This window comes from Hemiscyllium ocellatum, chromosome 18 (assembly GCF_020745735.1).
Source record: "Hemiscyllium ocellatum isolate sHemOce1 chromosome 18, sHemOce1.pat.X.cur, whole genome shotgun sequence".
Lineage (NCBI taxonomy): Eukaryota > Metazoa > Chordata > Chondrichthyes > Orectolobiformes > Hemiscylliidae > Hemiscyllium > Hemiscyllium ocellatum.
Genome location: NC_083418.1, coordinates 62,132,544 through 62,154,747, shown reverse-complemented (window position 1 = coordinate 62,154,747; position 22,204 = coordinate 62,132,544). Strand labels below are relative to the sequence as shown.

At 39.8% G+C, this 22,204-nt stretch overlaps 1 protein-coding gene across 1 annotated transcript; it reads right to left on the bottom strand.

The window, feature by feature from the left end:
• Window positions 1-5,416: 5,416 nt before the first annotated feature.
• On the bottom strand, window positions 5,417-14,683 carry ptpmt1 (protein tyrosine phosphatase mitochondrial 1). The gene is made up of 4 exons (XM_060838580.1): window positions 14,495-14,683; window positions 11,716-11,796; window positions 8,738-8,929; window positions 5,417-6,323 (listed from the first exon to the last, which is right to left on the bottom strand). The coding sequence occupies exons 1-4, from the start codon at window positions 14,675-14,677 to the stop codon at window positions 6,156-6,158; spliced, it is 624 nt and encodes a 207-aa protein (XP_060694563.1). The 5' UTR covers window positions 14,678-14,683; the 3' UTR covers window positions 5,417-6,155.
• Between the last annotated feature and the right edge of the window lie 7,521 nt (window positions 14,684-22,204).

Below are 22,204 nucleotides of genomic sequence, written 5' to 3'. Positions count from 1 at the left end.
CTGTATGAGTACATTATAGCACTGAATAATCATCTCTGATCTGCGTCTGGAAGATCCACACTCCAAGTATTGAATTCAACAGGCAACGTAATCCCCAACCTTCAACTGAAAATTCAGAATGTTGGGGTCCACCCAGCAGAAGAACAGTTGCTCTGATTTGGCTAGAGGCAAGATATTCAGTACTCGGGGAATTGGAGGAGGGATGCAGCACTGAACTGAAATGGGAGTGTTTGGGATCTTAGCAAGGCCATGTTGTCAGTCCCTAGCTAAGGCTAGGGGAGGTCAATATGGGTAGACAGCTAGGGGGGATGGCAAAATCTTGGGTCCTCTGACTCAAAAGCCTGATAAGGAGGGACCAAGTAAGAAATTTTGCCTAGGTGTTTGGCATAGGCCTTTCAAACAAATGAAGCCTTCAAATGGATATAAATGTTTATTTGAGGGTTTCAATTAGCCCACTGGCATGCAGAAGCTGGGCAGATTTTCCACCTGATCAAATGTGCTCTCCACCCCTCCCTTCAAACCTGCCTTTGGGCGATGCTAAATCCAAACCATAATTTCCATTTAACAAGGACTCCTCAAAAAGGGGAAAAAAAAATGAGGACTGCATCACACTTGACCTGCTGAGCAGACCTAAAGGCAGGTAACCCAGCTACCCTCTGACCAACAGGAGCAGACAGGAAGACGAAGGTGACAAGTCGCTAAAACAATTTGGATGGACATAGAGATGCTAAACTAATCAACTCAATATCACCATAATTTTGATAAGCAGGGCAGTGAGCCCAACAATCAACATCACAGAAACAGATTATTAGGTTATTGTTGTTTCTGAGAACTTCTTTACAAATTGGCTGCTGAATTCCTGCAACAGTGACAACACTCCAAATTACACCAATGCTTGTAAAATACCTTCGGATTTCATGAGGCAGTGGAAAATACAATGTAACTCCTTTTTTAAAAAAAACCTCCCCTCAAGTCCAGTTAATCTATGAAAAATGATCAAAGTCTGTCTGTTGCTGAGTAGTACAGTACTTAAATGTTGCTTTTAAAAAAAAATTGTGAGAGATTTTCACTTTGCACTTCATGCCAATTTTCAAGAAATACTAATTTAAAAGAAAACATTTAATAATACTGTATGAGAGTTTGATTAGTGGCAAGTGGTTTCTGGTTGGTAGAGATATTATCACAGAGAATGTATTATTTAATGAGAATTGACAGTTAACCTCCAAACTGTTTAAATTTAAAACTGGACAGGTTAACTTTGTAAGGCAATTCTCTACAAAATGAATTGGAGAATAGCTGTCATCTACTTTATTGAGTCAAAATTGTTACTTTGTATTCTTTCTGCATGTTTAATAATATGGCCCTGTGAATTAATACACATAACTTCAAATATGCCACATCGTGAACCTGACTGGTAATTTGCTGTCAGTGTAATTCTTTGCGGATTTTGGATAATTTAGCAAATGTTGTTCAAGCATAGAAATACATCTATACTGATCAATGTTTTGTCAGTTTTGCAAGTGCAGGCTGTTTCGATGAAGTTTCTTGCTTGTTGTGAACAGCTGAAACAATGTTGTCTGATACAATCTGCTGGTCTTTAGCTACATTACATTAGTTGGCAAGTGAAATTCAGCACTCTCCTCTCATGCAGTATAAGTATTGTTTTCCTGTATATTAATTGTTTTTGAGAATTGTTCTGACGTGTGCAAGATGAAAAGCTTTGACAATGCATCTTTATCTAGCAATCTTCAGACTCGATAGTGTGGTATTACTGCCATGCTAAATGGATAGATTCAGAACAGATCTTTCATTCAAAACTTAATATTCATAAGGTGCCTTAGACTATCAACACCAGCAGAATTGTATTCAACCATTACCTGTAACCTCATGGTTCAGAATATTACCCAATCTACCATTTCCATCAAGCTAGAAGATCAACCTCAGTTCAATGAAAAGTGCAGAACATCAAGCCAAGTTCAGCATCCAACCTAAACTGGCAGGACCTACAATAAAGCTCTTCCAGTACTGCTACAAGATTGGAATCCACCTGCCAAATAATGCATAACTTTCCAGGTTCACCCTATTCACAAAAAGTAAGCTGAATCCATAAATTATTACACCATCAATCTACTCTTGATTATCAGCACGCCGTGGAAAGTGTTGTCAATGGTTCAGTAGGGCTGTCAAAAGAGCAGTAACAGCATCAATAATTGTTCATTGATGTTCAAATTGGATTACGTTCAGACAACTTTAATGCGACCTTTGTTCAAACTTGGAAAAAACGCTGAATTCCAGAGGAAGAGTGATTGTCCTTGACATCAAAGGGTCTGAGTATGAGTTAATAGGAATCAGAAGAAAATTTCTTTAATAGTTGGAGTTGTACCTAGCTGAAATTAAAAAATGGTTATGGTTGTTTGATGTCAATTATCTCTGTCCCAGAACATCACTGCTGTAACTTATCAGGACAGTCCAACCATCTTCAGTTCTTTAATTATCTTCCCTCTATCAATAAGGTCAAAAGTGTAATTATAGAGTCATAGAGATGTACAGCATGGAAACAGACCCTTAGTCCAACTTGTCCATGCTGACCAGATATAACAACCTAATCTAGTCCAATCTGCCAGCACTTGGTCCATATCCCTCTAAACCCATATCCTTCTAAATTCTTGCTATTCATTTACCCATCCAGATGCCTTTAAATGCTGCAATTGTACCAGCCTCCACTACTTCTTCTGGCAACTCATTCCATACACACACTACCTTTGTGTGAAAAAGTTGCCCGTTAGGTCCCTTTTATATCTTTCCCCTCTCACCCAAAACCTATGCCATCTAGTTCTGGACTCTCTCAACCCAGGGAAAAGACTTTGTCTATTTATCCTATCCATGCCCCTCATGATTTTATAAACATCTATAAAGTTACTGCTCAGCTTCTAACGGTCCAGGTAAAACAGCTCCAGTCTGTACAGCTTCTCAAATCCTCCAACCCTGGCAACATCCAAGTAAGTCATTTCTGAACCCTTTCAAGTTTCACAACATCCTTCTGATAGGAAGACCAGAATTGCACGCGATATTCCAAACATGGCCTAACCAACATCCTGTACAGCTGCAACATGACCTCCCAACTCCTATACTCAATATTCTGATCAATAAAGAAAAGCATACCAAATGCCTTCTTCACTATCCTATCAAATCTGTGACTCCACTTTCAAGGAACTATGAACCTGCACTCCAAGGTCTCTTTGTTCAGCAACATTCTCAGACTTTACAATTAAGTGTATAAGCCCTGCCCTGATTTGATTTCCAAAATGCGGCATCTCACATTTAACTATATTAAACTCCATCTGCCACTCCTCAGCCTATTGGCCCATTTGATCAAGATCGCATTGTACTCTGAGGTCACCTTCTTCACTGTCCACTACACCTCCACTTGCTTTCGCACACATTGCTAAAATTTTCAGGCTCGAGGAGCCTACGGAAAAAGAGGGTTACTGTTTTGATTTGAATGGCTCCTTCAGTTCCAAGATAAGTAACATATTTAGAAATATATTGTATTTTACATGAAGGAAATATTCACTATTTTTGGAACTAGTTCTGCTGTATTGTCACCTACATATTGCCTAATTTGTAAATGCTCTGCCTGAAGGCAGATCCTTGATTTACTGCCTGTTGATATTTCATGTTGAACAATTTTCTTGGCAGTTTTTGACAGTAATGCTTTTCAATTGCAGCATGAAGAGGCAGGTCTACCTCAGCTGAAAACTCAATTGAAACCTGTACTATTAACACTACTGTGAACTGCCAATTAGCCAACATTAACAGGTCCCTCACTTCTACATGTTGGTTTAAAGCTTTGTGAAAAACAACTTTTTTTCCCCCAAAAGACTTCTGCTGAACATTCATCCCTCAACTAATTACATTCAAAAAGATTAAGCATTCATTATCCCACTGTCATCAGGTCTAATTTTTTTTAAAATCTGGATAAGTTTATTCAGGTGTTCCAATGAAGTTTTTGTGAATGTAGCACTATACATAGCGCAGGAAATCATTGCAAAAACCTTCAAAAATGAATTCCACTTCCCTGTGGCCATCTGTATCTGCTTCAAATGTTTTGTTAAAACATGTAATGATGTCTACTTTGATTAATTCCATACTGCTTAAAGAAACTTGTCAAATCTCCTTGATTATTTTAAATTGTTATACCTCTATTCGCAAATAATTTAGTTGATGAGGTACAAGTAATACAAAATCATGAGAGGCACACAGAGGACAGATCGCAGGCACATCTAAGACCAGACAACACAAGTTTAAGAGGAGGAGAAAGAGATTTAAAGGAGATCTATGAAAAAAAAGTGTTTCACCAACAGGGTGGTAAAAATATGGAATATGCTGCGTAAGAGTGGTACAGTTGCCACATCTGCCAAGCATCTGGAACAGCACATAAAATGCCAGGACATAATAGACCATGGACCAAGTGTAGATAAGTGGGATCAGTGTAGATTGGTGTTTATTGGTCAGCATAGATATGATGAGCCAAAGGGCCTGTTTCAACACTGTATGACTCTGTGATTATGCTGCAAGATGCTATATGTGCAGCTTGTTTACTTTTTTGTTTCAGGTGCATCTTGTTTACATATTCATTAAAACATTTACTATATGATATTACCAAATTTTGAAAATGGCATGTACAGCTAATATATGTTTGGGATTCTCATTATGAACTAGTTTCATTTTGGCATCACAACATTTCATTTGTATTATTGTCAATTAGATTCTTAACATGACCATAACATTTGTGTAATCTGACAAATTGGGTACTTCACAATTCCATGTATTAAAGTAATACATTTGAATTTTTAAAACACTAACATCTAAAGCTTTTAGGTATAAACACAATTCAGACTGATGCAATGAAAGATTCCCCTATGTTGTCTACAAGGGCTTTCTGTAAATTGTAATTGGAATGTGATTCAAGGCACAAAACTAGCCCAACTGTGGCATGGAGGTGATAGATTAAAAAAAAACATGGTATTGCTAGAAGACTACTAAAGTATTGAAGACATCACTTGTCAGAGTACAGGATTTCCCATTTCTCTATAGGCCACCACAACTTTACCCAACCGATAACTTCAGTGCTAAATTTAAGAGTCTACCTAGTTAAGTGGCTATTGATCCAAAATTGTCAACTGGGATAGAGTTTCAGAATATCTGATCAGTTTAATGCCATGTGATCATTGACACATTTGGATTAACTTCTCCTTGATGGAAAATAATTAATTTATGTTATTACTCAAAGTAATTCAAACATTACAAAGCATTCTCCCATTTGGACTGTGGCAGGTAACAAGAAAAATCAAAATTAGTGTTCCCTAAATGTACAAGATAAGAAATAGCTAATTTCACTGAATTGAATGAAATGTACAAAACATAAAAGGATTTTAATTGCATCTCAGTGAAATACATTTTTACATAGTACAGGTCATAACTAGATTTTGCTTATGGGTACTTTTTCCAGAGTAATACTTCAATCTCATACCTTTAGCAGGATCAGGTCAAAGCTTTTTGCAAGACAAAGCTCCTTGCTGAGAACATGGAATTATGGTGTTAACAAAGCTCAGCCAACACTTAAACCTCATTAATGACAAATGCTGTTATTTTACTGTTCTTTTCCAATGGACAGATGGCAAGTTAGTTCCATACAACAATTTTTTTTTAAAAAAAGAAAAACAAAAGATTCTTTACTAACCCAAGCTATCTCCTTAAACACTGCAATACAGCATTTAAATGTACAATTGACACCTAGCTCAATAAATTGTTGTTAATTAATTTCCAATGAAATTTAAATGTAAGAGCATCAAGTTTCCAGGGTGTCTGAATTTTTCTTCAAAGAACTATCCTGCTTGGTCTATAAGTTACTTTGACATTGTTGAGATATTTGCTATTTATAAACAAAAATTCAAAGCTGATTGATATTTACATTAGTACAACTGTACAACATTGCCTTTCATGCTACACAAACAAAAACAAACCAACTGGTGTCTGCTGATCACAGAAAGTGGCCACTTTAACCATATTCTTGCCAGTTATCATTCTCGCTTTTAAACCTTTCAGTCACTTGAGGATATTAGCATTTCAATGTCCACAAATGTTGTGCTGCACTACTTGAAAGCTGCAGAGCGTTTTGCTTCGAACAGTATGTCTGGTTCTCCTGGGAACAGATCATCATAATAGCTCTTCAAAATTTTAAACTGTCCACTACGAATTATAATATGAGGTCTGATTGAAGCAATATAATCACAGGCTTTCTTTGGAGTCCAGTGATGCAGCTGAAGAAAAGATTTAGAGGTAAACTGTTCAGATATTTGATTCAGAACACGATTATATATGCATAAAGTAACTTGCAATATTTTATAGCTCAATTGATTCAATCACACAACTAAAGACAATAAAACAAATTAATTATCAGCAAACAATGAGCAGTAGTATGAACAAACAAGACATGCTGTTCCCATCAGAAGAATTTAGGACGTTCAATTAACTAGATTTTGCTATGTCAGCATTCAGAGGAAGATTAGACAGCACAGGACAATTTTAAAACTGTACTGAAACCTATTTTGAGTTGAAGGACCGACTTTTCGACAAGCAGCAGCTGTAGAGAAAAATCAATTGGGAAGCATTGAAATTTCAAGAGCGAGAGATTGAAAAACAGATGTTTTCATATTAAAAAGGCATAGGCATTGAGTTCAACAGATATACTTCAATGCAAATATGGGGTTAATAAAAGACAGCAAATGAAATACAAAGATAGTTGGTAAAATCAGCCACATAAGAAACCACAAGATATCAAAAATAAAATGATGTGAATCTGAAAGTGCTCAGTTATATCCATAATGGAAACATGGCTGAAGACAGTATAGAAATCTAAATATTTCTTGTTGTAACAGTCTCAGGATAAGAGTAGATTAGTTAATTGGGACTTTTAACATTGCAAAAGATTTTTTTTAAAATATAGTTAATCATCAGGGTTGCACACAGGGAGGCAAGATCAAGGTTAATATTCAGATCAAGTTGGATTGTTGGAATGGGAGGAGGATTGGCAGCTGAGTAGCAGCAGGCAGATAAGTTAAAATCAGGGAAGCAAATGAAATTACTATGAGATTACCACAAAAACACTGAATAAAAAAAAAGGGAAGGAGGAGTAGGGTAAAAATCAATCCATAAATGTTCTTTTAAACTCACAGTAAACTTAACATAACATTTACTGTAAACCAGTTATATATAACACATACATGTTAATATAGTTTATCTTCCAATTTTAAAAGAATATTTGACAACAAAAATCTGAAACAATCTTTTCCCTCCATTGTGAAATATGCAGTTTTGGGAAACAATTTCAGATAATTTAGGAAGGAACAAATAAGTTGCTCCATTTTATAGGTTCACACATTCCACATTCTGCCTTTATCTAAAGTTATTTAAATCAGGATTGGATGATTGAATTTCTCAATATTACATATATCAAAGAGTACTTATTATATAGTATCTGTTACTGAATTTTTATTCAAAAGTATATTAATCACAGTAAATGCTTGAAATATACAAGAGGTCAGGCAGCATCTGTGAAGAGACAATGACTTAACATTCTGATGAAAGAGTCAGAATTTTTACAGCATGGAATGAGGCTCTTCAGTCCATCATGCTCGTGCTGGTCTTTCAAACATCCATTTGTTCTAATCCCATTTTCCAGCACTTGGTTCTCATCCTAATGTTTCAAATGTTCAAAAAGTTCTTCAAGTTTCAAAAGGTTTCAGTCTCTACTACCTTTTTAGGCAGTGAGTTCCAAATGCCTACAGCCCTCTAGAGTAGATTTTTCCTCACACCCTCTCTAAACCTCCAACAACTTACTTTAAAACTATGTTCGCTGCTAATTGACCAATCTTCCAGTGGAAAGGTTTCTCCCTATCTACACTGTAGTTATCCCTTAGACAGTTTATACCTAAAATCAAATACCCCCTCAGGCCTCTGTTCTAAGGAAAATAAACCTAGTCTCTCAAACTATCACAGTTGAAATCACTCCAGCCCAAGCAACATTCCTTGCTCCCTTAAATACAATCACATCTTTCCCATCGAGTTAAGACAAAAACTGTAGACATTACTCCAGCTGTGGCTTAGTGTTACATACAGCTCCATTATGATCTGAAACAGTAATTCTATTTCTCTCTTCACAGATACCACTGGACCCGCTAATTATTTTCAATCTTATGTTTTCACTTCACAGTTCCAGCATCTGTTTTGGCACTGAACAACAGGGTCCCACATACAGTTTTTAATAAATTTTATTGGTTTATTACTGAAAGACGGCTGGGGCCACTACTATTGCTTTCTTACCCCTTCAAAATCACAATCCCTTCTTGCAAGATGCAGTGAAGAGAATAATGAAGGATGCTGAATTTGAAGGTATATTTCCACTTGTCATCTTGCAATTGGAATGAAGATTTTATGACAGTAAAGGCTTGTGGTAAAAATTAACTTACCTTTCTATAACTTATGCAAAGGTTACTCAAATTCAGTATTTTATGTATAAAATTACACAGATACATAATCCTACAATACAAATGATTGTGTAATTTGAAGTTTAAAAAAATTTTCAAAAACAAATGCCTACTCAACATTTACACAGAGCAACCTCTCATTATAATTATTATGTTTATTTCACTAAAAAAAGACTTGGTCAACATACATTAATTAAATATGCTGCCACCATAGTGGCACTGCGTGATCGTCCAGCCTTACAGTGTACATAGACACTGGTTCCATTTTTACGATGTTTAGTAAGAAAATCAACGCCTTTTCTCAGGTCTTCTAATTTTGGTACTCCAAGTATATCAACTGTGCTGAGACGCAACTGTTCCACGCCAAAGGATTCCCATTCCTGAAACACAACTTTGATTAGCAATTTAACTTAAAAAGTATTCAAATGGAATGTAACACTGTATGTAAGTTTGTTCATCAAGCTGGAAAATTCATTTTCAGACGGTTTGTCACCATACAAAGTAACACACCAGTGACCCGCTTTCTATTTAGGTATTCAGGTTTCCTTGGGTTGGTGACAATTTCCTGAGGTGATGTCATTTCCTGTTTTTTCCCCCAGGAATAAACCCTTTCAAAAAAGGTAGTAAATGGGATCCAAGTCAACGTATCTGTTGATTGAGTTCCGGTTGGAATGCCATGGTTCTAGGGATTGTCATGCATGGCTCTGTTTGGCTTGTCCTAGGATGTGTTGTCCCAGATGAAGTGGTGTCCTTCTTCATCTGTATGCAAGGATACTTGTGACAGTGGGTCATGTCTTTTTGTGGCTAGTTGGTGTTCATGTATCCTGGTGGCTAGTTTTCTGCCTGTTTGTCCAATATAGCGTTCATTACAATACTTGCACAGTATTTTGTAAGTGACATTGGTTTTGGTCGTTGTCCATATTGGGTCCTTCAAGTTCATTAGCTGCTATTTTAATGTGTTGGGGTGTAGGCTACCAAGATACCAAGAGGTCTGAGTAGTCTGGCAGTCATTTCCAAGATGTCTTTGATGTAGGGGAGACTGGCTAAAGTTTCTGGATGTGTTTTATCTGCTTGTTTCAGTTTGTTACTGAGAAATTGGCAGACTGTGTCTTTTTTGAATATGCAGTATAGTGATTTTCCTCTAACTGCAGTGTGTGGTGGCTTGTTGAAATAATGTTCTAATGCAGCTTCATTTGTGGGTGGTGTTGGGATGATTCCTTCTCATCCAATCAAGTCAGTCATCTCAACACCACAAACAAAGCTGCATTAGAACATTATTTCAACCAGCCACCACACACTGCCGCACAGGGGAACTATGCAGAGCTAATGAACTTGAACGACCCTATAGAGACGAGCAAATCTAACGTCATTTACAAAATACCTTGCAAGAACTGTAACATACACCACATTGGACAAACAGGCAGAAAACTAGCCACCAGGGTACACTAACATCAACTAGCCACAAAAAGACATGACCCACTCTCACTAGTATCCTTACATACTAGATGAGGAAGGATAGCATTTCAACTGAGACAACACATCCATGCTAGGAGATGCCAAACAGACATGCACAAGAATGCCTAGAAGTATTGCATTCCAACTGGAATGCGTTCAACAACATTTTGATTTAGACCCCGTTGACGACCCTCTAAAAAGGGTTTATTTCTGAAAAACAACAGGAAATGACATCAACCCAAAGAAACAAACAAATACAAAGTAGGTCACGAACACCAGTGCTTCACCAGAGGCTCACTGATGATGTTTCCGAGTATGGTGACGAAATGTCTGATAACGAACCTTCCAGCTCAGCAAACAAACTTACATCTCGAATGCAATACTACAAACAATGTTTTATTTCTCAATATAAAAAAAGTCACTTCTTATGTATAGTCTCAGGATAGAATCAATGTGTCAAATAATTTGGCTTCTGGTCACAAAGCATAGCCAAGCAACAGCACTGCCAAAGACAGACATGAACATACCTGGTAAAATCTGAATGATAATGCTCATCACTGGCTGACAACCTACATTTAGAAAAGAACTGGTTTCCAATGATAGCGTGAGAGAATAAATCTTGAAAGGACTCATCACTTGATATTTTCTCCACTTCCTTGATTTAGTTAATAATTGGTGTAAATTCAATGCAATTAGAAAAAGTGAAGAAAAATAAATTCAATTGCAAAGAAACATTCCATACTTTTATTGGGGTTTCTCTGCATCTATTTTGTCAAAATATGAGACTCATATGAATATAGAAATCTTTATAACACTACAATTGAGAGACTGCATGCAAATGGAAACTTACAATTGCAACACATTTTCATCCTGAGTAACAATACTAATGAGCTCCCTCAGTAAAAGTCCGATTTTGATAACAAACTCAATAACACAAAACCCATATGCTTTCAGATTCTGCAAATAGTTTTTGTAATTACTTTCCTTTTTGTCAATTTGCAAGTTACAAAAAGCATCAAAGCAGCTGCTAAGGAAGTTCAAATCATAATAACATGAAACCAATGCATAGTACCCAAGTGAAAGGTAGATAGATAAAGAGCAACATTCAGATGGATGATGCTACAGAGTGACTCATGAAGAAAATGTGAAAGTTTGAGTATCATGCAAGGAAAGGGTTGGCTTGTATCTGATATCCATTGTATTGAAATAGCCTTCAAGACACATGGTTTAGAATAAAATATGTAGCACACTCACTGAGACAAAATACCAGACACCAGAGTGGAACTGTAGCCCAGCAGACATCAGAATTTCCAGGGGAGAAAAAATAGAGAAAGCAGCAATCATGGCTCCGGTCACATGAAACAGCTGAACTGCAAAGCTTGAAGGGGTATTATTGCTTAAAAAATCAATAACGTGCAATTCTTCTCTTTCATTTGATACAACGTTGTTCTGACAATTCTTACTGATACATGAAATGACAGTGTAGGAGTGAAGTATGAAAATGATTAGTGACATTTGATGGTAATTACAAATTATAATGCTATTAAAAGGTTACTGTCTCATCTCAAAACTCCAAGTTATTTTGTATTATTCACCTGCTTTCAATCCTTTCTGCAAGGGGATCCTACACCAAAAGAATCTATTCCACTTCAATCCAAGTAGCACATGAACTATTGAATACCTCCCCATTAAGTTTTGCTTTTCTACCTACCTTTGTTGTATTCACAAAAAATTTGGTTTCATAGTCTTCAGTCATGGTTATCACTCCTCGAACATTCTCTTTCTTTACTAACTGTAAATCAAGTAAAAGAATCATCGAAGGAGATGTAGCAGACAGAAATGTGATCCTCAGGCAAACAGAGACAACGTAGACTTTTGCACAGAATGATCAAAATTTTTCAATAATACAAATTGAAGAATAATCAGCAAATACAGAAGGTCAGATGTGGGTTAAGGAACGGTCAATGATACTTGCTATTTTACTGCAAAGAGATAAATATGCAATACAATTACAAATTAAAATCAAAAGCTAAAGCCTGAAATTGAGTAAAGAAACATAGATCTCCAAGTGCACGTTACTTAAAACAAGACTGGAGATTGTAAAATCTAGACAGCAAGTGGGATGCTGTATTTCATATAATCATTGCTCATTGATACACAGTTAGAGACTGGTGAAAACTCAGGTCACAAGTTTCTACCATAGATCCATCTGTGACTGAACAGACTCATTTTTGAACATCAGGCCCATGGGACAACGTGTCCCACATGTTAGTGGGATCTATAGTGCTGGATTTGTTTCCTTTTCTTTCCTTCTGTATCACCACTCCGTCTCATTAAGATGTCTGGACTCAAAAGCCTGACGCCATTTAATGGACAGGTCAGAGTGCAGAAGATGCCCTTCAGCCCATCAAGTCTGCACCAATAACCACTACTAAAAATATGCAGTAATCTCAATTTCTTGTACTTGTCCCATGCCCTTAATGTTCAAGTGCGCATCCAAATATTTTTTAAAGATTGTAAGTTTCTGTCCTCCACTACCTTCCCAGGCATTACATTCCAGATTCCCACCATTCTGAGTGAAAACGTTTTTTCTCAAATCTCCTCTGAATCTCCTGACCCTTATCATAAAGCTGCACCCTTCATAACTGAGGCCCAAGGGGAGCAGCTGCTTCCTATTCACCTTATCTATATCCCTCAATCTTATACACTTCAATCACATCCCTCCTCAGCCTTGTCTGCTCCAAAGGAAACAATCCAAGCCCATCTAATCTCTCCTTGTAGGTCAACTGTTCCATCTCAGGCAACATCCTGGTGAATCTCTCTGTACCCTCTCCAGTTTGAGTCACTGAGTAGCAAGCTCCTTCCAATCATTAATGTCAACGTTTCAAGGATGATGCATTACAATAAAATAGAAGAAAGCATTAACTTAGAGAGTTAATAACAACAGAGTTGAATGTGATTGAGAACTCCATTGTAGAAAGGACATTTGATCCATGAAGTAAAATGCAAATTAGATTGACACCAGGAATGAGAGGATACTATTATAATGACTTCATCATGTGAAATGTGGACAATCAGTGTAACTTTAAAAACAAAAAAAACTTACATTAACATGTTAAAATTATTACAGGATAACTTCTTCAATCACAAGGGATTGAAAATTTCCTAGAAGTGACTGTGACAAAGACTATCTTACTACTTTGAAATTATTTTGGAAGAAAAGGTCAGTATTAATTTTTAATAATATGGTGAATCACAAAGTAAAATATTTTAAAAAGGTACTGGGATAATATTACTGACTCGAGAAATCCAATGCACAGCTAACAGTAGCCTACCCTTGGGAAGCCAGTATGTGATTCTTCATCATCCTAAGCACATCTTGACAAAACCTTCACAAGAATTTGTTGAACCAAGCAATAAAATGGTGCAATTCCTTTCTGATGGTTAAAGATTGTACACAGATGATCCATGTAAAGCAGGAGCTTCGACATTGGTTCTGCTGGATCTTGGGGCAAATGCAGCCCAAAATCAGCACAAGTGGCAAAAGAATTGTAGACTTTAAAACCCCAACTACATTTGGTACAACTTTAGCTTCTCTCACCTTTGCATGAGTTTAATTTAATTTAAAGTATATTGTCTAATCAGCTTGGTCAGAGACAGCATCACACACCACTCTGGAGAAATTAGGACCTGAACTCAGGTCTACAGATGTAGAAGTAGGGACATGGACACTGCATCACAAGAGGAGCTTAATAAACATCCTGCTCAAAACAAAGCAAAGAGCCACCCACAGTTATGGTCCATTGGCATCATCGGAAACATCAGTCAACATCTTCACACACACAACAAATCAGTCTGCAAGTTGGAAGAACGACACCTGATCTTCTGCCTGGGCAGGCTACAGCCCAAAGGACTTAACACTGAGCTCCATAATTTCAAATAACCTTCCCACCCATCCCATGGTCCCTTCCCAACCCCATTTCATCCCTTCTATTCTAACTACTGAGCCTTTCTTCCATCAACCAACCAGGTCTTACCCACTACCTTTATCCACCTATCACTACCTCACCATCCTAATACTCTCCTCTCCTCCTCACTGTATCTGCAGCTCCCATTACCCCCATATCTAGTCCTGACGAAGGGTTAATACCCAAAACATTGACTTCTCCACCACCCGATGCTGCCTGGTTTGCTGTTCTTCCACCCGCGTTGGCCAACCTCATGCAACCCCGCCTCGCCCCTTCATACAGACCCCGCCCACTCATGTGAGGTCCCGCCCCCCCCGCGCTTGAACGTGGGCTGACTCTGGGCCCCGCCCCTGAACGTGGGCTGACTCCGGGCCCCGCCCTCCCGCCCTTGAAACGTGGGCTGACTCCGGGCCCCGCCCCTGAACGTGGGCTGACTCCGGGCCCCGCCCCTGAACGCGAGCTGACTCCGGGCCCCGCCCCCAGGCTCCATTCTCCATTCTCTCTCTTCCCCCACCCCCGTACCTCATCGGTGAGTGAGCGGAAAGGTAGCGCCCCGATGATGACAGTCCGATCGATGCGGTCATACCAATGCCGGCCCCACACCTTCGACATGAAGATGTTATAACCCAGACTCGGGAAGAAAACTGCACGCGCGAACAACGCCTCCATTACTAACGGCCACTTCCTATCCTTCACGTCCCCCATAAGCACCCTCCGCGACTTCCGGTCCGTCCCCCGAGCCGCTCCCCCCCTCATCCCAGGCACCTCACTTTGGTTCCTCCTGGCAGTAGGGATGTCCTTATTTATTTCTCCAAGGTCAGGGATTGTAGATACTGATCACCTGAAAAAGAAAACACAAACGACTGCTGATGTCAAATTTTAAAAAAAGTCTCTTAATGAAACTGTTAAGTTGCAAAAGGAAGCCATTTGGCCCATCGTGGCTGCACTAGCCCTATTATTCGGTCTAACTTATTACCTTGTGCCAGCCTCTGCTTTTCCCCATTTCCCTGAAGATCATTCCTATCCAAATAATCTTCAACTGAACCTGCACCCGACACATTTCTGACCATGTCATTAACATTGAATCTGTTCAGATGAGGAGGAACGTAAAAGACACCTGAAGGTGTTCAAGGACCCGCCATAAAAACAGGGTTTGATGCTCAACTCATCTCCTCCACTTCCTGCACTTCTGCCCATTAAATCCCACCCCTCCAATGGTAACAAAGACAAAGCCCTCCTGGTTCTCACCTTCCACCCCACTAACCTCCAGATACATTGCATCATCCTCCGCCACCTACAAACGGACCACACAACCAGGGATATATTTCTCTCCCCATCTCTATCTGCATTCCGGAAAGGCCATTCTGTCCACAACTCTCTTGTTGGGTCCACGCCCCTCACAAACCCATCTTCCACTCCCGGCACCTTCCTCTGCCATCATAAGATGCAAAACCTGCACTAATACCTATCCCCTTACCTCCATCCAAGATCCCAAAGGACCCTTTTGCATCCAACAGAGATTTACCCTGACTACAGGGCAGCACGGAGGCTCAGTGGTTAGCACTGCTGCCTCACAGCACCAGGAATCAATGTTCAATTCCAGCCTTGGGTGACTCTGTGTGGAGTTGAACATTTCCCCTGTGTCAACGTCGGTTTTCCCTGAGTACTCTGGTTTTCTCCCATGGTCCAAAGATGTGCAGGTTACATGGATTGGCCATGGTAAGTGTAGGGTTATGGGGGTGGATCTGGGTGGGATGATTCCAATTGTTAATGTGCAAACCAAGTTTCATACATTTCTATTGGGGGTAGCATGGTGGCTCAGTGGTTAGCACTGCTGCCCACAACGCCAGGGACCTGGGTTCAATTCCCGCCTCAGGTGACTGACTACGTGGAGTTTGCACATTCTCCCTGTGTCTGCATGGGTTTCCTCTGGGTGCTCCGGTTTCCTCCCATAATCCAAAATGTGCAGGTCAGGTGAATTGGCCATGCTAAATTGTCCAGTGTGTTCAGGGTAAATGTAGGGGAATGGGTCTGGGTGGGTTACTCTTTGGTGGATCAGTGTTGGAATAAAGATTACAGTATATAATCTTTATCCCAGTTAGGGTGGGAATCTGATCTACTTCCGCAGATGTTATCTACTTTATCCACTGCTCTCAATGTGGTCTACTCTACATTGGGGAGACAGGACGCCAACTTGCACACCGTTTTAGAGAACATTTATAGGAAACACCAAACAAACCCCTGTGGCTGAACACTTTAACTCCCGCTCCCACACCACCAGTGACATGCAAGTCCTCAGCCTCCTCCATCGCCAAACTCTAACTACCCGACGCCTTTGTTGCCTCCAACCACATGGGATCAATGTGGATTTCACAAGCTTATTTATTTCCCCTCCACCCACCTTATCCCAGATCCAACTTGACATCACCCTCTTGAACAGTCCTGCCTATCCATCTTTCTTCTCACCTATCCGTTCCACCCTCCTCTCTGGCCTACGACCTTCACCCCCACCTTCATCTACCTATTGCATTCCCAGCTACTTTCCCCAGCTCCACCCCCACCCCCTCCCATTTATCTCAGCCCAGCCCCCTTGGGCTACGAGCCTCATTACCAATGAAGGGCTTATGCCTGAAAAGTCGAATCTCCTGCTCCTTGGATGCTGCCTGACCAGCTGTGCTTTTCTAGCACCACATTTTTCGACTCTGAACTCCAGCATTTGCAGTCCTCACTTTCTCTTCAACTCATCGATCTCTAGTTCTAACATGCCATGGTGAGAAACCGTAATGGCCTCCTCAGGAGACAGCCATGGGATGCCCATGGGATAGGATACCCTTCATTGTCCAGTACATCCCGGGAGTGGAGAAACTATGCCATGTTCTTTGCAGCCTGTGACACATTATCAATGAGGATGAGCACCTCACCAAGGCCTTCCCTACGCTTCCACTCCTTTAAACAACCACCAAACTTTAAATAGACCATTGTTAGCCGCCTTCAGGCCAACATCAACCACAACTCCATACAACCCTGTCATAGCAACCACTGCAAGACGTGTCAGAGTGTCAACATGGATACCACCATTACATGTAGGGACACCACCCACCAGCAGGTATTCCTGTGCCTTGGCCAATGTTGTCTATCCTTGCAGGCAAGGATGCCTCGAGACATGCTACATTAGTGAGACCAGGCAGACACTATGACAACAGATGAATGGATACCATGCAACAATCGCTAGACAGGGATGTTTCCTTCAACTCGAGGAACACTTCAGCGGTTAGGGACATTTGACCTCGGACTTTCGGGTGCCCATCCTCCAAGACAAGCTTCAAGATACACAATAACGCAGAGTGACCGAGCAGAGGCTGACAGCCAAGTTCGGAATCCTGAGAACGACCTCAACTGGGCCCTTGGGTTCATGTCACACGACAGGTGTCCCCACTACTCTCTCTCTGTCTCACACATATAGTCGCACACTCATGCAAACCCTCTCTCATACACACACACACATACATCTCACACCCTCTCACAGGCTTATACTCCATCACACTCACACACACACTTTACCAAGCATGCACACATGCAAACACGCACTCACTCACTCACATGAACACACACACACACTCTCTCTCATGCACAATCTGCAGACAGTCAATACAGGCTGTCAATCCATATAACATTTTATATATTCCCACTTTGGAAATTGAACCAGTCTGACTAAAGATTGGGATACTGACAGACTCTAACCTCACAGCTTTAACACATTTATGAGCTGAGATGTCACCTCTTTTTATAAAACTTTAAGTTAGCTTGAAAATGTGACTTAAAAGAAGTCCTGCAATTTACATATTAATGAACTGAAACCTGCAGCCCATTCTAAATGGCGAAAGACTTAACAGCAATCTAGGTTTGTTCAACATATCATTTCAGCTGTAGGACACTGTAATCTTTCGCTATAAATTCTGTATCTTATGATCCTGCTCCACTAGCGGTCTGAGAAGCTAGTGCTTCCAAATAAACCTGTTGGACCATAACTTGGTGCTTTACCTTTGTCCAACCCAATCCAACACTGGCATCTCCACATCATGCATCCCTATTGTGTAGAAAAAGGCCATTTAGCCCATCGAATCTGCACTGACCCTCTCCATAACCCTGCATTTACTACGGCTAATTCACCTAACCTGCACAATCCGGGACACTACCAGTGAATTTAGCATGGTTTGTCTGCATAACCTGCACATGTTCAGACTATGGTTGGAAACCAGAGCACCTGGAGGAAAACTATGCAGACATGGGGAGAACATGCAAGTACCATAGAGACATGACACTCATCCACAGATTCTATCAACAAACACATCGACCTGGACCCAATATACCAGCCACTGCAGCGGACAGCAACTGACAACCGGAAGCGGCAGAGACAAGCCACTATAAATGCCGAAGGAAACATCACAGAAGCGCTTCACAGGAGGCTCCCAAGCACTGAAAGTGGACGAAATGTTTGCAACAAAAACTCCCAGCTCGGCGAACAGAACCACAACAACGAGCACCCAAGCTACAAATCTTCTCACAAACTTTGAACCATAGAGACAGTCACCCAAAGCTGGAATTAAACTCAGGTCCTTGCTGCTGCGAGACAACGGTGCTAACCTATATACCACTGTGCCACTCAATTTGCTGTGTGAAAAGGTTGGTGAGCACACCACCCTTGCTTCATTTACAGATCACTTGTTCGTGTTTCTTTTACAAGCGGAAACAGCTTCACCCTATCGATTCCTGCCCATTTCGCACATGAATGAAAAACTCAATCAGGTCTCCTTTCAGACTTCATTCTGAAAAAAAGAGAAAGCAGAAAAGCCCCACCTTCCTCAATCTATCCTCATAGCTGGAACCATTGTAATTAATCACTTATGCACTCTCTCCAATGCCTTTGCATCTTTCCTGTAATATAGCAGTAACAACTGTACACAATACTCCAACTGAGATCTTAACAACTGTCCTGTACATGTTCAACATCACCTCCCTGCCCATGGACTCTATTAATAAAGCTAAGAACTTCACGTTTTATCTATTGCTCTCTTTCAATGATCTACGCATGTGTATACCCAGAACCCTCTGCTCCTGCACACCATTTAAAATTGAATCCCCTATGTTATATTGTCTTTTAGTCTTCTTTTGAACAAAATGCATCATCTCGCAATTCTCTGCATTGAATCTCATTTGCTACCTATCAGGGACTATTCCACCAACTTGTTATGTAAACTTGAAAATTGTCCCCTAATCCAGGACATTAATATTAATCAGGAAAAGCAAGGGTCCCAAATAGCAACCACTGGAGATCTCCATGACAAACCTTCCTCCAACCTGAAAGACAGTCGTTTATCATTTCCATTTCCCCTGATTCCTGCATTGGTAATGCAATTCACTGCGCTAATATGAGCTGCAGCTTACGATGAATGTTACTGTCGCCATAAGAAGTTCTGAAAAAAGGTCACTCAGCCCAAAACATTAACCTGGATTTTCTCTCCAGAGATGCTGCCAGACTTGCTGAGCTTTTCCAGCAATTTCTATTTTTGTCTCCAATTCTCCACGTTGCTGCATAGGTGCCATTGTTGGAGCTGAATTGGATCAGCTTGGCTGGGGCTGTGGCTAATTCTGGAACACAAATCTTCAGTATCATTGCCAGAGCATTGTCAGGGTCTACAGCCTTTGCTGGATCCAGTGCCTTCAGTTGTTTCTTGATATTACTTAAAAGTGGAGGAAATTGGATGAAGTCTGGCAAATGTGATCCTGGGGATCACCGAAGGAGATCAGGTTAGATCACCCATTTGACAGTTCTGCCTGAAGATGGATGGGTGCAAATGCTTCAACCTTGCCTTTTGTAATGATGGGTTGGGCTCCCCCATCATTGAGGATGGGGATACTCGTGGACCCTCCTCTGGTGAATTGTTTAACAATGTGCCATCATTCATGACTGGAAGTGGCAAGACTGCAGAGCTTAGATCTGATCATTTGGTTGTGGCATCAATTTTTTTTAAAATCTGTGTTTCCTGTATCCTGTATATCCTGTATTCTGACAAGCTCTGGCTTGTCATGATCAAGATCCTGACTACAAGACTGCTGTTTTGAAGTTAAAAATTGAGACAAACTAATTACTGAAGTGTGTTATACATGGAGAGAACAGATTAGTTGCTTTCACCAACCCAAAGAGAGAAAATGCTGTAAAATCTCAGCAGGTCTGGCAGCATCTGTAAGAAGAGAAAAGAGCTGACGTTTCAAGTCTAACTGACCCTTTGTCAAAGCTGGATTAGTTGCTTTGTCTTCTAAGCCTATTATAGCATTCATGTTTTGTAGAGTGCTTCAGTTTTAAATTAAAGTACAAATGCATAAACAATTTTCTGTTGCTCAGCATTGCTTTGGAATATCTTTCCACAAACATAACCATTTAAATTTACATGAGAAATAAACTTCCATCCGGTTAAAATCATATCTTTGAAAAACAAGATGATCCAACTGTAACCACTAGAAGGTTTAATATTAAGTTTATTATCATTTATACATCTGAGGAACATTTTCTATAATAAGAAACACCTGCATTACCAAGCATTACATTCCTCTGGCCAACATTAACACTCAGAAATACTAAAATGCATTTCAGAATGTCCTCCTGAAATGCCCTTTCAAAAGTCCTGATGAAGGGTCCCACTTGAAACGTTGACGCTTCTGCTCCTCTGATGCTGCTTGACTTGCTGTGCTTTTTCCAGCTCCACATTTTATTGGCTCTTGAAATGCCCATTTAAAATGACCTATGCTTCTTTTTGCTAAGATCTTGCACATTTCACTGATTAGAACAACCTTGATTATCCAAATATCAATTATCCGAATTTCGAATTATCCAAACAAGATCTTAAGTTCCCCGTACGTGCATTTTAATTGAAGTAGGAAAATTCTAGAACTCATCCATTTAATGCATCATTTTGTAAATTTGAACAGGAATATAGATGCAAGTATGCTTTAATAAATAATTAACTTCAAATATATACTTGAGACGTGACCTTGGAGTTAAGTCTGACACTTATTACATTAAAAAAAATCGAAACTTATTCTCCCTAAGAACAAACGTTTGTGACTGTGAACACACAAGAACAACGTATGTGAAATCCGAGCTGTGCGCTCTAACAGCAAGATTCCCTCTCAACATTGACTTGCTCCGTTTTGCAAACCGAACAATTTTTTTCCCTCAGCTCATTCTCCAGAGAGTTAAGTCAATAAATGTGCTCGCATTTTTAATTTCTGTTGCTTTTTCCTCCCATGATCCCATGATGATTCTTTTTTTCCCAACCAAAAAGTAATTCAATATCTTTCAGCTGACAAGAAAATTCAATGTAACTTTATTTTGACGAAAAAGAGCAAATCGTAGTGAGTTAGCACACATGAAAATAAACAGGAGGAAACACGAGGAAAACATTACCCCCCAAAAAAAATTGATGAGAGGACAGAAACTGAAGTTAGCGAAAAAATCTTCCCTCTCTCTCTCATGTTCGCCCTGTATTTTGTGCTTATCTCGCGCTCTCTGTAAGGGCTCAGCAGTCGCTGAGGAGGGAGGGACAACACTTAGTTCATCTGGAGAGCAGGACAACACCGAACAGAAAGATGCTGGCTGCTGACGAGGACCAGGAGAAAACCGAGGAAACTGTCAGTGAAAAATTTCACAGACTTCAGTCAAACTCTAGCCAAAAAGTGATTTTATTTGTAAACTACCATGAATTTTTAAACAATATCCAGCGTTTGTACATAGTTTATTGATTAAATGAAATAAAACTCTGTAAACATGCTTATTTACGTAATCATGTTCAGTATGGCTTCCTTTGTTTACGATCAGATCAGTTATCCAAATAATCAGTTATCCAAACAATATACTCCCCGCCCATCACATTCAGATAATTGAGGTTGTTCTGTATTTTATATACAAGGATACATAAATAATGGTATGTTTTAAGAAGATGAGAGAACACTGTATATCAGTTTTCATATAAGACCCGCATATTGTTTAGTGAAAGGTTGCAGCTCATTCTAATAAGACAGTGGAATTCCAATTCATTTAATCTTTGCCTCTTCCACTTTGTTTAGCTTTACTGTCCTATAAACTTTCCTTTCAGTCCAATTCCATTCAGGCTCCATTCACTTTGTGTTTTGCAAAATTGCTGCACTAATTTCTGATAGCAAGTGCACTGAAAC

Bases quoted from the DNA above. Each gene is read 5' to 3' on its own strand.
- ptpmt1 (XM_060838580.1), bottom strand. From the start codon at position 14,677: ATGGGGGACGTGAAGGATAGGAAGTGGCCGTTAGTAATGGAGGCGTTG. The intron at 11,797-14,494 runs GTACGGGGGTGG...CTTGATTTACAG, and splicing joins TCCGCTCACTCACCGATGAG to TTAGTAAAGAAAGAGAATGT. The intron at 8,930-11,715 runs GTAGGTAGAAAA...GTTGTGTTTCAG, and splicing joins TTTTTGTGAATACAACAAAG to GAATGGGAATCCTTTGGCGT.